The sequence below is a fragment of the Furipterus horrens genome, unplaced genomic scaffold, assembly GCF_987537825.1.
Source record: "Furipterus horrens unplaced genomic scaffold, mFurHor1.1.pri manual_scaffold_16, whole genome shotgun sequence".
NCBI classification, from domain to species: Eukaryota; Metazoa; Chordata; class Mammalia; order Chiroptera; family Furipteridae; genus Furipterus; species Furipterus horrens.
Window position 1 is genome coordinate 3,854,702 of NW_028327186.1, and position 14,481 is coordinate 3,869,182.

A 14,481-nucleotide genomic window follows, 5' to 3' on the forward strand; every position below is an offset into this window, starting at 1 on the left:
TTTATTCTTGTATTATTAATTACTGTATTAGTTTCCATACGACCTATAAATCTACTTTTGCCCCAACCTGGATACGTGAGTTCCAAGTTGTGCCTCACTAATACTTGGCATCATTAGTAATTTTAATTTCACCCATTCTAGAGAGTATAAAATAGTAACTTATGGGAACGTAATTCACATTTTGCTGATGATGCACTGCTATGACGCTCATTCATACACTTTGCTCTGTGAACTGTCTGTTGAATCATTTACTTATTTTTATTGGGTTGTTTTCAACTCAGTTGTCTATATATTCCGGACACAAGACCTTTATCAGGTATGTTCTGTAAATATTTTCTCCAAGTTGGTTGTGCCTTTTCATATTTTACAGTGTCTTTTAAAGCACAAATTTTAATTTTGAGGAGGTCAAATGTCATTTTTTTTCTTTTATGGTCTGTGCTCTTTGTATCCTATTTGAGAAATCTTTGCCCAACACGTCACAAGGGTTTTCTATGTTTTCTTCTAGAAGTTTTATACTTTTAACTCTTACGTTTAGGGCAATGGTCCATTGCTCGTTGATTTTTGTGCACGGTGGGAGGTCAGATCCCAGTTCATTATTTCCCCCAGAGACAGATTTGCTGTTTAAGGTGGCCATGAACTTTCACTTTGTGAAAAACTCAATACTTGCAAAGGGCAATCAGATGAGGTGTGCCTGTTTTGCGTGCGTGTGTGTGTGTGTTTACTGGCTGCCCTCAGGATTGGAATATACATAGTAATCTGGTCAAAAACATTACCAGGATTTTGTACAAAGGTGCTGTTACGTGCACCCTGTTTGTGTTTAAAGCTCAAATGATTTGGACATCACAAATCCTAAAAGAAAGTCAGATTTTATAAAACAGATGTATAAGAATTGTATCCTAGTGTATAGTATATATATGTACATATATATATACACATTTATAAAATATATGGATAGTGAACTATATCCTAGGTCCCTCTTCATGCGATTACTCTTTTCAAAGTTTTGGGAAGCCCCAATGCAATTAGCTAAGCTACACAGGGAGCGCTTGAAGGTCTAAACACAGCTCCGTGTTCTGCTTAAGTATTAACACAGAGAAGAGAGGCAACAGTGAGAGAGGGAACATAATCCAGACAACCACTCAAAGCTGCTAATAATTCAGCACAGAATCAAGAGCTGGAAAGTCAGATGGTATAACACTTCCAAACGGGGTTTCTCCCAGATTCACTACTTTTTCATGAAGGAAAAGTCGGAAGCTCGGGAAAGCCGCGAGGCAAAAGCACAGCATTCTCTACCAACTATTGTCGACATTAATGCATCAGTGATACTTCCAGCATTTTTCTGTACATTTTTAAAAATTATGAATTGTAATCAGTCTAATTACTTAACTTTTTTCTCTACATCCAGGTACTGAGAAAGATTCCGTTTTAAAAACTATATGTGATGAAGGGGGGAAATTTTCACATAAAAAATACTCCCGCCTTCAAGGCTGCTTCCTTGGAATAAATTTATAGAAGTCAAGCTTGGGGACAGAAAGAGCTCCCATGTCTCAGGATCTAATACCTAGTACTCAACTGCTTTCCACAGTGCCTTCGTAACTTCCTATCACCAATGTTGGTATCCTCACATTTGGGATTGTCATTGGCAAAAGCTTTTATTTTTGAGAAGCTGAAAGCAATTTCTCACCCCTCTGCTACGGGTTTCTGTAATTAATCCCCAACCTCACTCACTCCTTTTCATGGGTTTCACCAAGAGGATTTTCCTGCCGTACCCAGAGGAGACCTGAGATGCGTTTCGCAGGGCCCCTGGCAATGTGCTTTACGGATTTAACTTCCAGAGGGCTTCAGCTGGCTGCCCTCCACATCAGCGGGCATAAATACTGAATCTGAAGATACACGCGCGCCCCACGATGGGGTCTTTTAACCTTTTGAGTGCCGACATCGCTTGGGAGCGATGCTGACAAATTTTCCCAGAAGTGCCAGCATCACTCCCAGTGACCTTTTTCTTCGATGGCTCTAAATGTAAATAACAATGGAATAATTCGTATTTTATGTTTTGTTCTCTTCTTTTGTGCCTCAGGTTATATACTGATATCATTTTTTTTTCATGTTGACCCAAATTTTGAATTACGCATGGCACTCAAAGGGTTAACGTTCCTTTCACAAAATGTCCAACATGGTATTAGTATTTTTAGAAAAATTCAAACGGGAAAATGAAGATAATAGTAATGGGTTTCTTATAGTTTTCACCCCCATGACAGTCCTCCCCGGCACTCCCACGCTAACGTGGTCAGAAGAAGGTAATACCGGGATTTGCACAGAGGTACTATTACAGGCATCGCGTCGGTGTTTAGACCCTCCAGTGATTTTCTGACATTTATAAAACTCTAGGTATTCGTCATTTCGAAGCCGGATGCCTGAAAGTAAAGTGGCAAAATGTCACTTCTCTGCACAAGCTGCCCTTTGTATCTCTGAGGCCTAACGTGATAGCCCCGAGTCGCACACGGCTATGGAGCACTTGAAACGTGGCTCGTATGATGGCAACTGAATTTTTAATTTAATTTAACTGTAAATAGCCACGTGTGCCACGGACAGCCAGGCTTTGATTAAACAAGGAAGACGGCCCCCCTTTTTTTCCTTCCGGAAGATGGACAGTCCCGGTAACCCAAGTCACACTTGCTCGCTTCCTCAACGCAATTAGACTTTTCTTAGCGCGGCGGCAGGGGTGGCTTTGCAGAGCGGCTCCCCGACCGGGCTTCCCTCTGGTCACATCGCTGCCATCACCACACAGTCCCAGGGAGCCTCTCAGCTCTGAGATCCCTCGGTGGTGGTGGTTTTACTGGGCAGCTGTACGGATTCGCAGCGGTAAGACCTGATCCTTGAGTACGCTTCCGATAAAGAATTTCTCGTCGCAGGAGAGGCTTGTATCAAACAGCCATGTCCTGTTTTTTTTTGTTTTTTTTTTTTAAACTGCATGTGGCTAACTTTCCTATGCTCATTTAATAAACGGAAACCCTTCTTCCTTACCCTCGGGCCCCAAAGCTCAGTTATTCTTGATTTCTTTCACTTCTACCTCATCTCCAATCTATTAGCAAATCCTGTGGGCTCCACTTTCAAAATATACGTAGTGTCTTTCCACTTCCTGACAGATCCACGGAACTCTACAAAGGACTGCCAGCACTGTAAGTGTTTGGATCCTATACACACCTGTCAGTTTTTCCCCCACCTTTCTCCTGGCAAACCCCTGCCCTTCATTAACCACAGAACTGAGGTTTTTGAGTACTGGGTACAATAAGCTATGAGCAAGAAGCAGGGAGGGACAGAGAACAGCACAGGCCGGGGAATGGTCAGCTCTTTCAAGGACACAGTTCCTATTTCAGGGCCCCTAGGATGTGTGGCAACAGCCAGTGGCAGGTCTAGCATCGTCTGGCTATTAGTCCGGGCTCATGGCCTTCATAGTCCCGGCCTCGCACAAGCCACATGACCTTCACGAGAGCTCCGGGACACCACAGTTGCACATCAAGTAAGTGTGAAAATCTGACTACTCCTTAAAATGAAAATAAATGCTATTAATGAGCGATTCAGGGCCTAGAATGGCACATGTGGGACTTGAACCCCAACCGAGCGACGTTACAGAGATAACGTGGGTACAAATGATATGAAGTACATACAGGTTATCTTTAGCAAAATAAAGCGGAAATGCAACTGGAGAAAAAAGTATGTCAGCTTAGGACAATTATTAGTTATTATTAATCACAGGAATTATTAATTATGGTAATGGGCAGTTTGTGGAGCAAAAACATAAAATGTCAAATGTAGCTTCCAACCGCATATATTTATACAAAACTGGGCCTCAGAGACCCAATCTTCTAGTGGGATACCTACGAACTATGGACGAGTCTGGAAAAGGCAAGTAAGTGCTGTGAAACAGTAATAAAAGCGTCCAGAAAAAAAGAGTTTTAAACAAGGCATTCAAAACACCAGGTGACATGAGGCCACGGTTCTTAAAGGGGCCTGCGCCGGTCCGTCCGCCTGAGTTAACATCCGTAGGTAACCCCGTGCGATTCTCTTGCTGTGGGTACCACGGCCCCTTCTGCTTCTGAAGCACAAGCCACTGGACAACCTGAAGGGGAGCTGCATTTAGTTCAAATAACCTGGAGAAACCCGGCTGCGTATCAGCTACAGTGACGGAGGGAAGAGCACATTCGCCGAACGGATCTGTTCGACAACGAGGTTGGAAACAAAAGTCAGCTTAATGATAACAAATCTTCCCATCGGAGAGAAAACGCGACACTGAGCATTCACAAAAGAGAAGCCCTGCACACTGCGCCCACGGGCACACATATATTTCAAAGGAAGGATAGTTTCACTGCAGGTTTCTCCTCGGGAGAAAGAGATCTGTTGTCAGTGAACTCACCTCCGTGTTCCAGAAACACACGGACGCATCTTTCCTTCCCCCGCGCCGCCGAGAAGTGGAGCAGGGTCCAGCCGTTGGCGTCGCGGCCGTTCGGTGAATAGCCTTGTTCTAGCATCTTCCGGACAGTGTGAACATCCCCAGCAGCCACTGCAGCCTGGATCTGCAACTCTTCCTGGAGCTCCGGGTTCCTTCGGCAGTGATGGTGTAACATCCTAGCTGAGTCCGCTTTTCACAAAGGAGTCATTAGGGCGCAGAGATGAGCCTTGAGAAGTGGGCAGAATGCAGGACATTTAGGACTCCTGGCTCCCTGCGCTGCGTCCGTGAAAGAGCACAGAAGTTTCCTTGGCTAAATCTCGAGCACCTTGGTCATGAAAGTTCCCGCTATTTCAACTAATTGGCAAGTATGTGTTAGGACCACAACTTTCAGGAATTTCCCTAAGGCGGTAAAAGATTTCAAAAAGAAAGCCCGGAGCAAAGCCCTAAATGGCTGAAACGGGACCGCTTCCTCTGCAGCCTTTTGAAAACTCAAAGCAGACATCCTACGAACACGAGAGCATGATTTGGGGCAAGATGGACGGTGACATTGGGCAGCCAGAAAACAGGAGACGGCAGAGGAGTCACGTGGCTGCTTGTCTTAGGAGTTTGGATTTATGTGAAGCGCACGGAGGAGATTTAAGCTGGGACCCCTTATTCGGGGGTTCTATCACCGATCAGCGAGCAAACGTCAAGTATCAAATGGACAAAGACTTTGAAAACTAAAGACCTTTAATTATGAGAGGCAGTTTTTTTAAAAAAGCGCAAAAACCTTTAGGCTGCTTTCCTAAAGTATATGAACAATATTTTATTTTAGCCCCAAAAGATGGAAGGCTGAGGGGAAGGGGAAGTGAGTGGGGTTAAAAAAACTAGAGAGTAAAATGTGTAGATTGTCTTTAATTCTCTTTTGTCTATTTCTATCCTCTTCACTTTGTGTTCGTTAATGCAGGATTGACATTTTTTTCCTATATCAGTTTTCTAGAAGTTTTATGCTATAAGTATGCCAAGTAACAAGGTCATACAAAATATTTAAAAACGTGTACAAAAACTTTTGTGGTGCACCTTTAAGCTTTTAAAGACATATGTTAAACTTCTGCAGTGCACTTTTAAGCCTTTAAAGACATACAGAAATGTAAACTAACATTATTCTAGGAAGCCATTCCATCTGGGCTAATTTTAAGGAATAGATTAGACTCCTCTCCTAATTAATAGGCTTCCACTTCTAAAAATATAACTAAAAAAATTATGTGGTAGAGTTCTTTAAAGACATTTCGGTCTCTTATGTAGGTTAGACATCTTGGGATAAGTTACCAATAATAATTTATCTTGCAGAACTTCTCATATAGATTGTACAAAGGCAAACTTATGCCTAATTTATGGCATATTGCCACAGCCTGAGAGGAGAGTCGAATAACCTATGGTTTTTTATACACAGAAAAGGGTTATTACAAACTCCTAAGCTTCACTACTCAGTAATGCCATTTAAAAATATCAGCCTATGTCTACAAAGAGTTATTTCCTCAGAGAAAATTGGGAAACGAGAAATTTCAAGACAACTTGTTTTCTTAAAAAAACATGGCCTCCCCCCCATTTCTTCACTTAATTATTTTTTTCAGCTGACACTAAAATCAAGTCGCTTGTTTCAGAAATTTTAAAACCAAGACTCCTTTTCAAATAGGTTCTCATCTACTATTGGCCATTTAAGAGAAGATGCTGAAGACCATTGGAAGGAATTAATGGAAACTACAAATCTGTGCTCAAAGCAACCATCTTTAACAAAATGTTTTTTTTAATGGAATGATTATCTTGGCACTTAAGTGAGGGACACGTTGCAAGAAAGAGTTGAATGATATCAAAAGGAACCTGCATTTTCTTCCAGCAAGTGCTGTGTTTAGTATACACGAGCTGGTCTGAGGGAGAAAAGCAAAGGCTACGAGGGTTTCCTCCGAGAACAGTACAGATGGCCAGTGACCGATCGCCAATCGCTTACCTCCCAGAAGAATGTCCCTTCTCCTGACAATGGCCTAATGACCATTGTGCACATACAGCATCGTGGGGAGGGGACTCCGTGTGTGTCTAGACGATGTGCAGATCAGCTATCTTCACCTAAAAACAAAGAACAATCATGGGAAAACTCCTAAAAATAATAAAAGATTCATAACCGCCGGCAGAGTCTACCATTGGGTGAACTTGAATTTCAGGACTTTCCAACGAACTTACAGAGTAGAGAAAGAACTCAGATCAAGTCTCAGAGAAAGTGACCTTGAGAGCTACATTCACCTCCACGGCGGTATAAAACACAGTGGTACCTCGGTACTCGGCATTCAGTTGTTCCGGAACACGTGCTGAGTGCGGAAACTGACAGAGCAAGTGACAAGGGACGAAGCCTTTTCTCTTGCGGGGCGGCGCTGTGACCCATACAAGCCCTAGCAAGTGCGACGAGGGCCCTGAGCAAGCACCAAGCGCGGAAACCTTTTATTTCTCATCAAAATGCAATGAGAACAGGGTTGGACGGGTTCTGAAGCCTGCGAGTACTGAGGTATGACTATAATTTATTTCCAGGAATTTTTTTCCCCCTCTTACGCAGATTTAAAAAAGAGAAAGAGAATAAAGAAAATAATAAATCACACATTTGGAATTGAGATGCAAACAAAGATTCTTCATTTTGCTGTATTCAGAATGTATTTTTAGACTTGCTTCATTTGAATTATGTTTTTTTTTTTTTTTTTTTTTTTTATCCTTACCTGAGTTATTGATTTTAGGGAGAGGGAAAGGGAGGGAGAAAAAGAAAGAGAAATATCTACGTAAGAGAGAAACATCAATTGGTTGCCTCCCACATGGACCCCAACCAGGGATTGAACCCACAACCTGGGTGTGTGCCTGGACCGGGAATCGAACCTGTAGCCTTTCGGTTTACAGGACGATGCTCCAACCAACTGAGCCACCCAGCCAGGGCTCGTCTGAACTACTTTTTAACTGACACGGCTAGTCACTTGCTTTTCCTAAACAAGACTAAAAAGAGAATTTGTGTACATTTAACACAGTAGGTGGCCAAAGCCAAAATGGAACCTATGACCACCAAAATGACAACATGTCTTTAAATGCTGGTCCTTCATTATGTCCAAAAGGAAATACTGTCATTCCCTCACACAACCACCCAAGTAGGTAAAAGATGAGCAACAGTCTTGCCAGCTTCCTTATACAAATTCTGAAAAAGTTCCCTTTACAACTAAAGGAAAAGAGACCTTTCTCTGAGTCGCTGAAATCCTAGGTCTGTGGATCCCACTGTGATTAGGAACACACGCCAAGTGACTTCCACACTTTATACCAGAATCGCTGCAGGAATTTCTCACTGGGAGAACTGCCACCCACCCCTGTGGGGCAAGAGTGCTAAAACCCTGTCACCTCAACAAGACTGGGCCACCTGGCCACAGGTGCTACAGAGAAAAGGGACAGTCACAGGCATTGCTGGCCACCCACCCAAATTTTCAACCAGCCCCAATTAATATAGTCCGCTTTGTTCATTTCCTCGTTTCACATCTTATTTTTCCTTGTTAAAGTTCCTCGAGGAAGACCAAGGCCTTTGCCAACATGCACTTGGAAATGATACTTGATTGAAAACTCTGCCCATTATTATTATTATTTTTTATAGTATTTTCCCACTACCATTTATTGCTCCTATTCGCTCTTCTACCTTCACCCACCCCCCGGCAATCACCACAGAAACTCTGCCCGTTATTTCCGAATTAGACATAATCAGAACAACTCCTACAAGGAGTTGTAAGGAAAAAAAAAAAAAAATGCAGAACTAACCTTACACAAATGCTGATTCTAAGACTAGGACAGGAAATATACAAGATGAACCTTGGGCATCTTACAGTGTCAAACAGGAAGGAAGTGCTAAGAAGAAACAGAGAGAGAGAGAGAGAGAGAGAGAGAGAGAGAGAGAGAGAGAGAGAGAGAGAAAGGCAATGATGGGGCAATGTCAAAGGGACAGAGGAGCTAACCGAAGGGCTCTCCACAGCCAAGGCAGAACGAGTTGGACAAGATAAAGTACTACCAGCTTCTACCCCAAAGCGTATAACAAATAACTGATTGAATCAACAAACAAGGTGGGGGATTTCCTGAAGAACTCCAGATAATTTGTACAGATTCTCCCCTTTCAAGAAGGTGGAACATAACCCTCCACTTCTTAAGTGTGGGCCATGCTCACAGTGAGGTCCTTCTTAAGAGGGCGGTAGAGAAAGGAGGGAAAAGAGCAAAAACCACTGCTTCAGCCAGGTGATCATAAGTCATAGCAACAGGGCCAAGTCATGTGGTTAGTATGACAAGACATGATATGGCATGATATGATATATGATACATGATACGCTAGAACTCCAGTCCAGTCATGAGAAAAACATCAGAGAAACTGCAATTACGTAGGGGACATTCTACAAAATATCTGACCAGTATTCCCCCAAGAGTCAAGGTCATCCAAAGTACGGAAGTCTGAGACCCTGTCACGGCCAGGAGGAGCATAAGGAGACAAGAGGACGAAACGCAATGTGGTATCCTGGGTGGGACTGTGGGACAGAAAAGGGGTATTAGGTAAAATCGAAGGAAATCGAAACGCAATATGCAGTTTACTTAATAATAATGTTCATTCATTACTGGTTCATTAATCGTGGCAAGTGTATCTATTGATGTAAGATGTAAACAGGGGAAACTGAGTGTGGACCATGTTAAAAAACACAAACCAATGTCTCCAATGATGAGCCGCCCGCGTGTCCCCAAATGCACACGCGATTACTCCCCAGGGGAGCCGCACCTACATTTCAGGAATGGGGATCACTGGGTGCCTCGCCTCTGAGTGCGTCCTCAGTATCTCCTGGCTCCCCAGAGAAGCGGAGGTGACCCTCCATGGCTTCCCGCCCCCCGAATCCTTGCTCTTGTTGGGGCCGCCCACCTGGCCATCACCACGTCCACAGAGGCAGCGGGGGAAGCTGGGCATTGAGGGGGAGGCAGGGGCCGGTTGAGAACAGGAAATGGTCTTCATTCATTAATATGATCAAGAAAAGCCCTTGTGCGAAAGAGTGAAGTGACTAAATGATTTCTCCCAACAAGAAAAGACGCCCAGACAACAGAAACTTGTGACGATCCCACGTGGGCTACTTCAGCCAAAGGTCCCCTGAGCACCTGCCGTGAACTTCGCCTACTGGTATTTCCCCTGGGGAGAACGTCAGTAGAATGTTCTGCATACTTAAGTCGACTCGAATAATCCTAGAAATGATGTCTCACTTTTCTCTCTTCTGAAAATACCAACCGCTATAAATAATAACCATAATTTTAAACCCCCCAAAACACTCTTCACCTGCCTCAGTCTTCACAGGCAAGAATACACGGACACACGTACCGTGAACACGGCATCCCTTAAATTATGAAGCACGATGAGTTATTACCCAATGTCCTAACAGCCCAAAGCATCGGACAAGCAATTAATTTTATCTTGGTGCTATTTTGTGAGAGTTTGCACTTGAAAGAATATTACTTTCCATGTGCGTATATATTTAAAAGAACAGGACTATGTCCAGAAATGAGAATTAAAAAAAAAAAAAGTCTATTTCCCCTCAGGGAGTGCAAGTTTAAGAACCTGATGGCTCATGGAAATCACCTATAAAATAAAAGAACATAGCAAGGGAGGCGAGTTTCTAAATAAACGCATGTGCCATGTAAGTTGTTTTATATTATTAATGACTCAGAATGACTAAAACTTTGCGGTTGCAATCTTCAGAAATTCCATTTCAGGTTTCACAGTTAGGAAAAAAAGAGAAAAAGACATACTAAGGAGGAAGACTTCAGAATGATATACTATAGATGAGCCACTTTCCCGATGTAGCTCCTTTTTTCATGAGGCTTTATTGCCCAATGTTAATACTATGTTTAGATCTTACGAATTCATCTTTTCTACTCTACATGGGGTCAGAGATAACAAATAGGCCTCTAAGCTTTTATACTGCTGACCGTTATTAGGAACTCTAGATTTCAGAATTAAATGTGACCATCTCATTTCCACAGAGATGCCACGTAAGCTGCATTAAGTTAAAACCAAAACGTCTTGTTTCACAGCATTTTTAAAAGTCTATATCCCTAGAATGGAGGAAAGAGTAACTGTAAAACAAAATATATTTAAGACCTAACTAAAATTACATAACTTTCACCAAATTTGCCCACATGTCCCCAATTTCCTTCGGCATGATTAGTCATTAGTGGCTTTTTACATGCCGTTTTCACGGAAACTCACACATTTTTTAATTAAGTGACACAGATCAGAAGTGTGCTTTTAGATGTCACGTGAGCTAGAAACAAGGAAACAGCTTGCTACTCAGAAAAAAAAAAGAAATAAGCATTTCTTTGCAGAGTAAATAGAGATACAGGCTGGTATGGAAATAAAATGAGCAACTCCAAGGATACTGGCTCGGAGGGAGAAATAAAAAAACAAACCTACCAACGGCTCACAGTCCTAACAGCGAAGATGGACGCAGACGCGCTATGAGGCCCCGAGTGTGTAATCTGGATCAGATGTATGCTAATGAGTTCTATTTACATGCTCAAGAGCCTGGAACCCCAAATAAAGTAGGGGTGTGATAGTAGTATCACTCAACATTGTATGTTGTTTAAAAGTTCCAAACAGGTGAGGAATTCGTTAGTTCCTCCCAGTTACAGGGCCTCCACGTAACACAAGGATTCATTATCACGCCCAGATTATCTAAAACTCTCAGAGTTTCCAGGAGAAAAACCAACAATTTCCGCGAAATGGGGATGAGGCAACAGAGGTGATTTTATAATTCACTTCTCCAGACCCAAATCACAGTTTCGATCGCAAGAATTTTTAAATGAGGAGGGCTTGTCAAGATTCTTAGGATCTCATGCCTGGCGTTATCACCCCGGCAGCCACAGGGGAGTGCCTAGAAAGTTTGCAAGAGACACGATCGCTCTACTTGGGGAATGACTTCAGCTGAGAATAAAAAGAAAGGCTGGAAGTCAGGTGTTGGATACACTTCTACCAGCTTCATCTGACTTCAGACTTCTTAAAGATAGTACGTACGTCTCTTTTACCAAAGTTAAATGTTAACGAAATCAAGAGATCTTGTATGTGTTATAATATTAAGTAACTGTGAGTGGCATCTCTTTAGGTATAAAGAAAATACGTCCTGGCCACAGCAGACTCAAGATGCAGCACGGAATATCTTCAATTAAAATCAATTATATTCTCTATGCCATTATAAATCTGTATTTGGCTAGCAAATAAATCAGGAATTCTTTTTTTTTTTTTTTCCCCTTGTGACGGGCAATAGAATTAACACGAAATTAACTACCAGGTTGAAAAAAATAAACCACATAACTTGCCGTGTTGGTGAATAAGGACCCAAATTAAACATTCTAAACGTCTGCCGTCACCTACCCCAACGACTTTCAACCACGTTAACACTAGGAGCAGATGCCGACGATTTACATATATTCCCTAATCTTAGAAAAACCATTAAAAACGGGGAGGATCGATGAAGTATCATTTAAGCAATGAGGATGAACTGGCTGAGAAGGAGGAGTGCGCTTTCTTTACCTGACACGTTCGACTCTCCACAGACACCCCCACCCCATCATCTCACGGGATAATAAAAAAATGCTCACGTCTGAAGGAGAGACATATTTAACTGAGGAGGCTTGAGCAGAAAATACCTAATTCATTCTTACCTTAAAAACATACCTCAAATATTGTAGCATTTTTTAGAAGTCCCGATCGCTAGGCCATCTCTCTGGCGAGTCACATACTTCAAGGAGGAAAACTGCCTTCAACTTCACAGCCGTCTGACTAGCGCACACTGACACGGAGCGGACCCTATATAGGCTCCTCCAGAGACCGCCCCGAAGGTGTAACCACAGAATGAAGTCATTGGTGGACACTGATTCTAAATCCCATTGTGTGGCCGCTGTCTCCCTCTGGTGTCTGCTTTCGGGACTCAAGGATCCGCAAACCCTCAGAGCCGCGGAAAAGAATCTTTAGCTATCTATGTCTTGACGATGAGAAGAACCACGGAAGCCGTTAATTTCCTTTTTGTGGAAGGCAGAAAGTTCGGTGGAACAGAGTAAATCCAAGATTTCCGAACAGCTGCTGCTATTTTAAGTTCCTAACATTCCCTAAACAGTCGGAGATATTAAAATAACTCTGAGAGTACCAAGTCGCTTTATGCTCGTGTTATTGGATGCTAGAAAAGTCATTCACCTAGCTAATTTCTGAACTAAATGAACTCTTATGTGATTTACCCGATCACAGCCCCTCTTGAGGAATTATGCGAGGGTCCTTGGGCGCATTTTCAGAGGCAACAGAAAACGGCAGCAGAAACGGGATCGCATGCATCGGGTGCCTACGTTTCAATCTCGCGAACGACCCGGGAGGGTTTTGAAACGAGAGGTCTCATTTCTGGGGAAGGCCCAAAGAAAGCCCTCGCTTCTAAACACACCAAAACATTCCTCCGTTTTTTAATTCCTCGAGTGTCCAATAGGAACAAAGCGAGCACGTCGAAGTTCAAAAGTTCTAGGAAACCTGCGGTGGACCAAGTACCGCGGATCGGTAACAGCCTCGGGACCCACCCGCGTCGGTCCCGCAGAAACACGCGGAAGCCGGACGCGTTAATGAGACAGAAGAGTTTCCTGACGATCCACGCTATTCGGGTACGCGCACTAGGGAAAAAGTCCCATTATTTTCGGAAACTCATCCATTTCAAGCCATTCCTGCACCTTCCTTGACCAAAACAAACCCTTGTCGGTTTAGGCAACCCGGAATGATTTTCCGAGGGAGGTAGAAGCAAGGTGATAGGAAAGAATAAAAAGGAAAAGAGAGAAACCTGTGGTTTAATGAAAAAGCGGAGCCCTTCCGAATTAACAAGCGAGGAACAAGGGACGGAGGAATTCCTACGAGAGGAAGCGGATCGGGCTCCAAAAAGGTCTCCAAGGCTCAGAACAGGGTGAAGGGTCGTCACCAAAAGAGAATGCAAAACACGGACGCAGACGGAGAGGAAGGTGGAAAGCCATTTGGGGGGCAGGAAAGTTATTAAAATGGTAAGGAGCCGGGCGAGAGCAGTGTTTTTGTCTTTTCCGGGGAGACGGGGGCCAGGGAAGAGATGCACGCCGAGGCGCCCACCCCGAAAATAGAGCCCCGCCGAGTGAGAGAGGGACAGCCGCGGACAGTGGGGGAGGGGAGGGCGGCCGGTTACCTTTCCGAGGATGCTGGTGCGGGGCTCTCGCTGCCGGTCCTCCGGCGGGTGGGCAGGCCGCTCCCAGCTCCCGAGGCTGCCCGAGCCAACTCCGAGCTGGAAACCAGAAACCGGTGAGAGGTGCGGTGCCCCCGGGGCGAGGCGGAGGGGGCTTTGCGGAAGGGGAGCAAAGGAAGGGAGCGATAAGGGCAGGCAGGCAGATGCAGTGATTTTCCGTCCTCCCAGCCGCCCCCTTCCCTCTAGGAAAGGTAACTGACTTTACCTGGCTCCTCAGCTGCTGCTGCTCTTCCTCCTTTCAGCCTCCTCCACACTCACCAACTTCTCCATTGAAGAAACACCCCAGGCAGGGCCGGACCCGGGTGTTCCTGAGCGTCCTCCGTGCCTCACGGCCCCAGCCCCGCAAGCATCCACACAGCCGAGCGGTCGCGGGGCGGCGGTCCTGGCCGCGGGGCAGCCTCGGGGCAGCCTCAGGGCAGGGGTGCAGGGAGGAAGTCCCGGCTCGGGGCGGGGAGGGGGGGGCAGTCCCGGTCTGAGGACTCGGAGCAGGGGGCTGCCGCGCTCCGGGCCGGAGGCTCCAGGCAACGGGGGAAACGCGGGAGGTCTCGGGGCAGTGAGGTCCCGGGTCGTAACGGGATCCTAAGTGCCAGCCTCGGGGGCTCCAGGTAGGGGGCTTTCTGGATGCACTTTGCACTGGGCCACCCCCGCCCCCTCCCTCCAGCACTTTGGGGTCACTGGGATGGGACCAAGCCTTCAGCAGCCAATCAGCGGCCGCCCTAGAGC

General features: G+C 44.7%; 1 protein-coding gene across 1 annotated transcript in view; it reads right to left on the bottom strand.

Annotated features, from left to right (window-relative positions):
* Positions 1 to 13,795, bottom strand: part of ASB7 (ankyrin repeat and SOCS box containing 7) — a 29,567-nt gene extending 15,772 nt beyond the window's left edge. The window contains exons 1-3 of the mRNA XM_090263605.1: positions 13,702 to 13,795; positions 6,438 to 6,553; positions 4,415 to 4,676 (exon numbers count right to left, since the gene is read on the bottom strand). Coding sequence (XP_090119731.1) covers positions 4,415 to 4,625 — 211 coding nt within the window. The 5' untranslated portion in view covers positions 4,626 to 4,676; positions 6,438 to 6,553; positions 13,702 to 13,795. The remainder of the gene's footprint in view (positions 1 to 4,414; positions 4,677 to 6,437; positions 6,554 to 13,701) is intronic.
* Between the last annotated feature and the right edge of the window lie 686 nt (positions 13,796 to 14,481).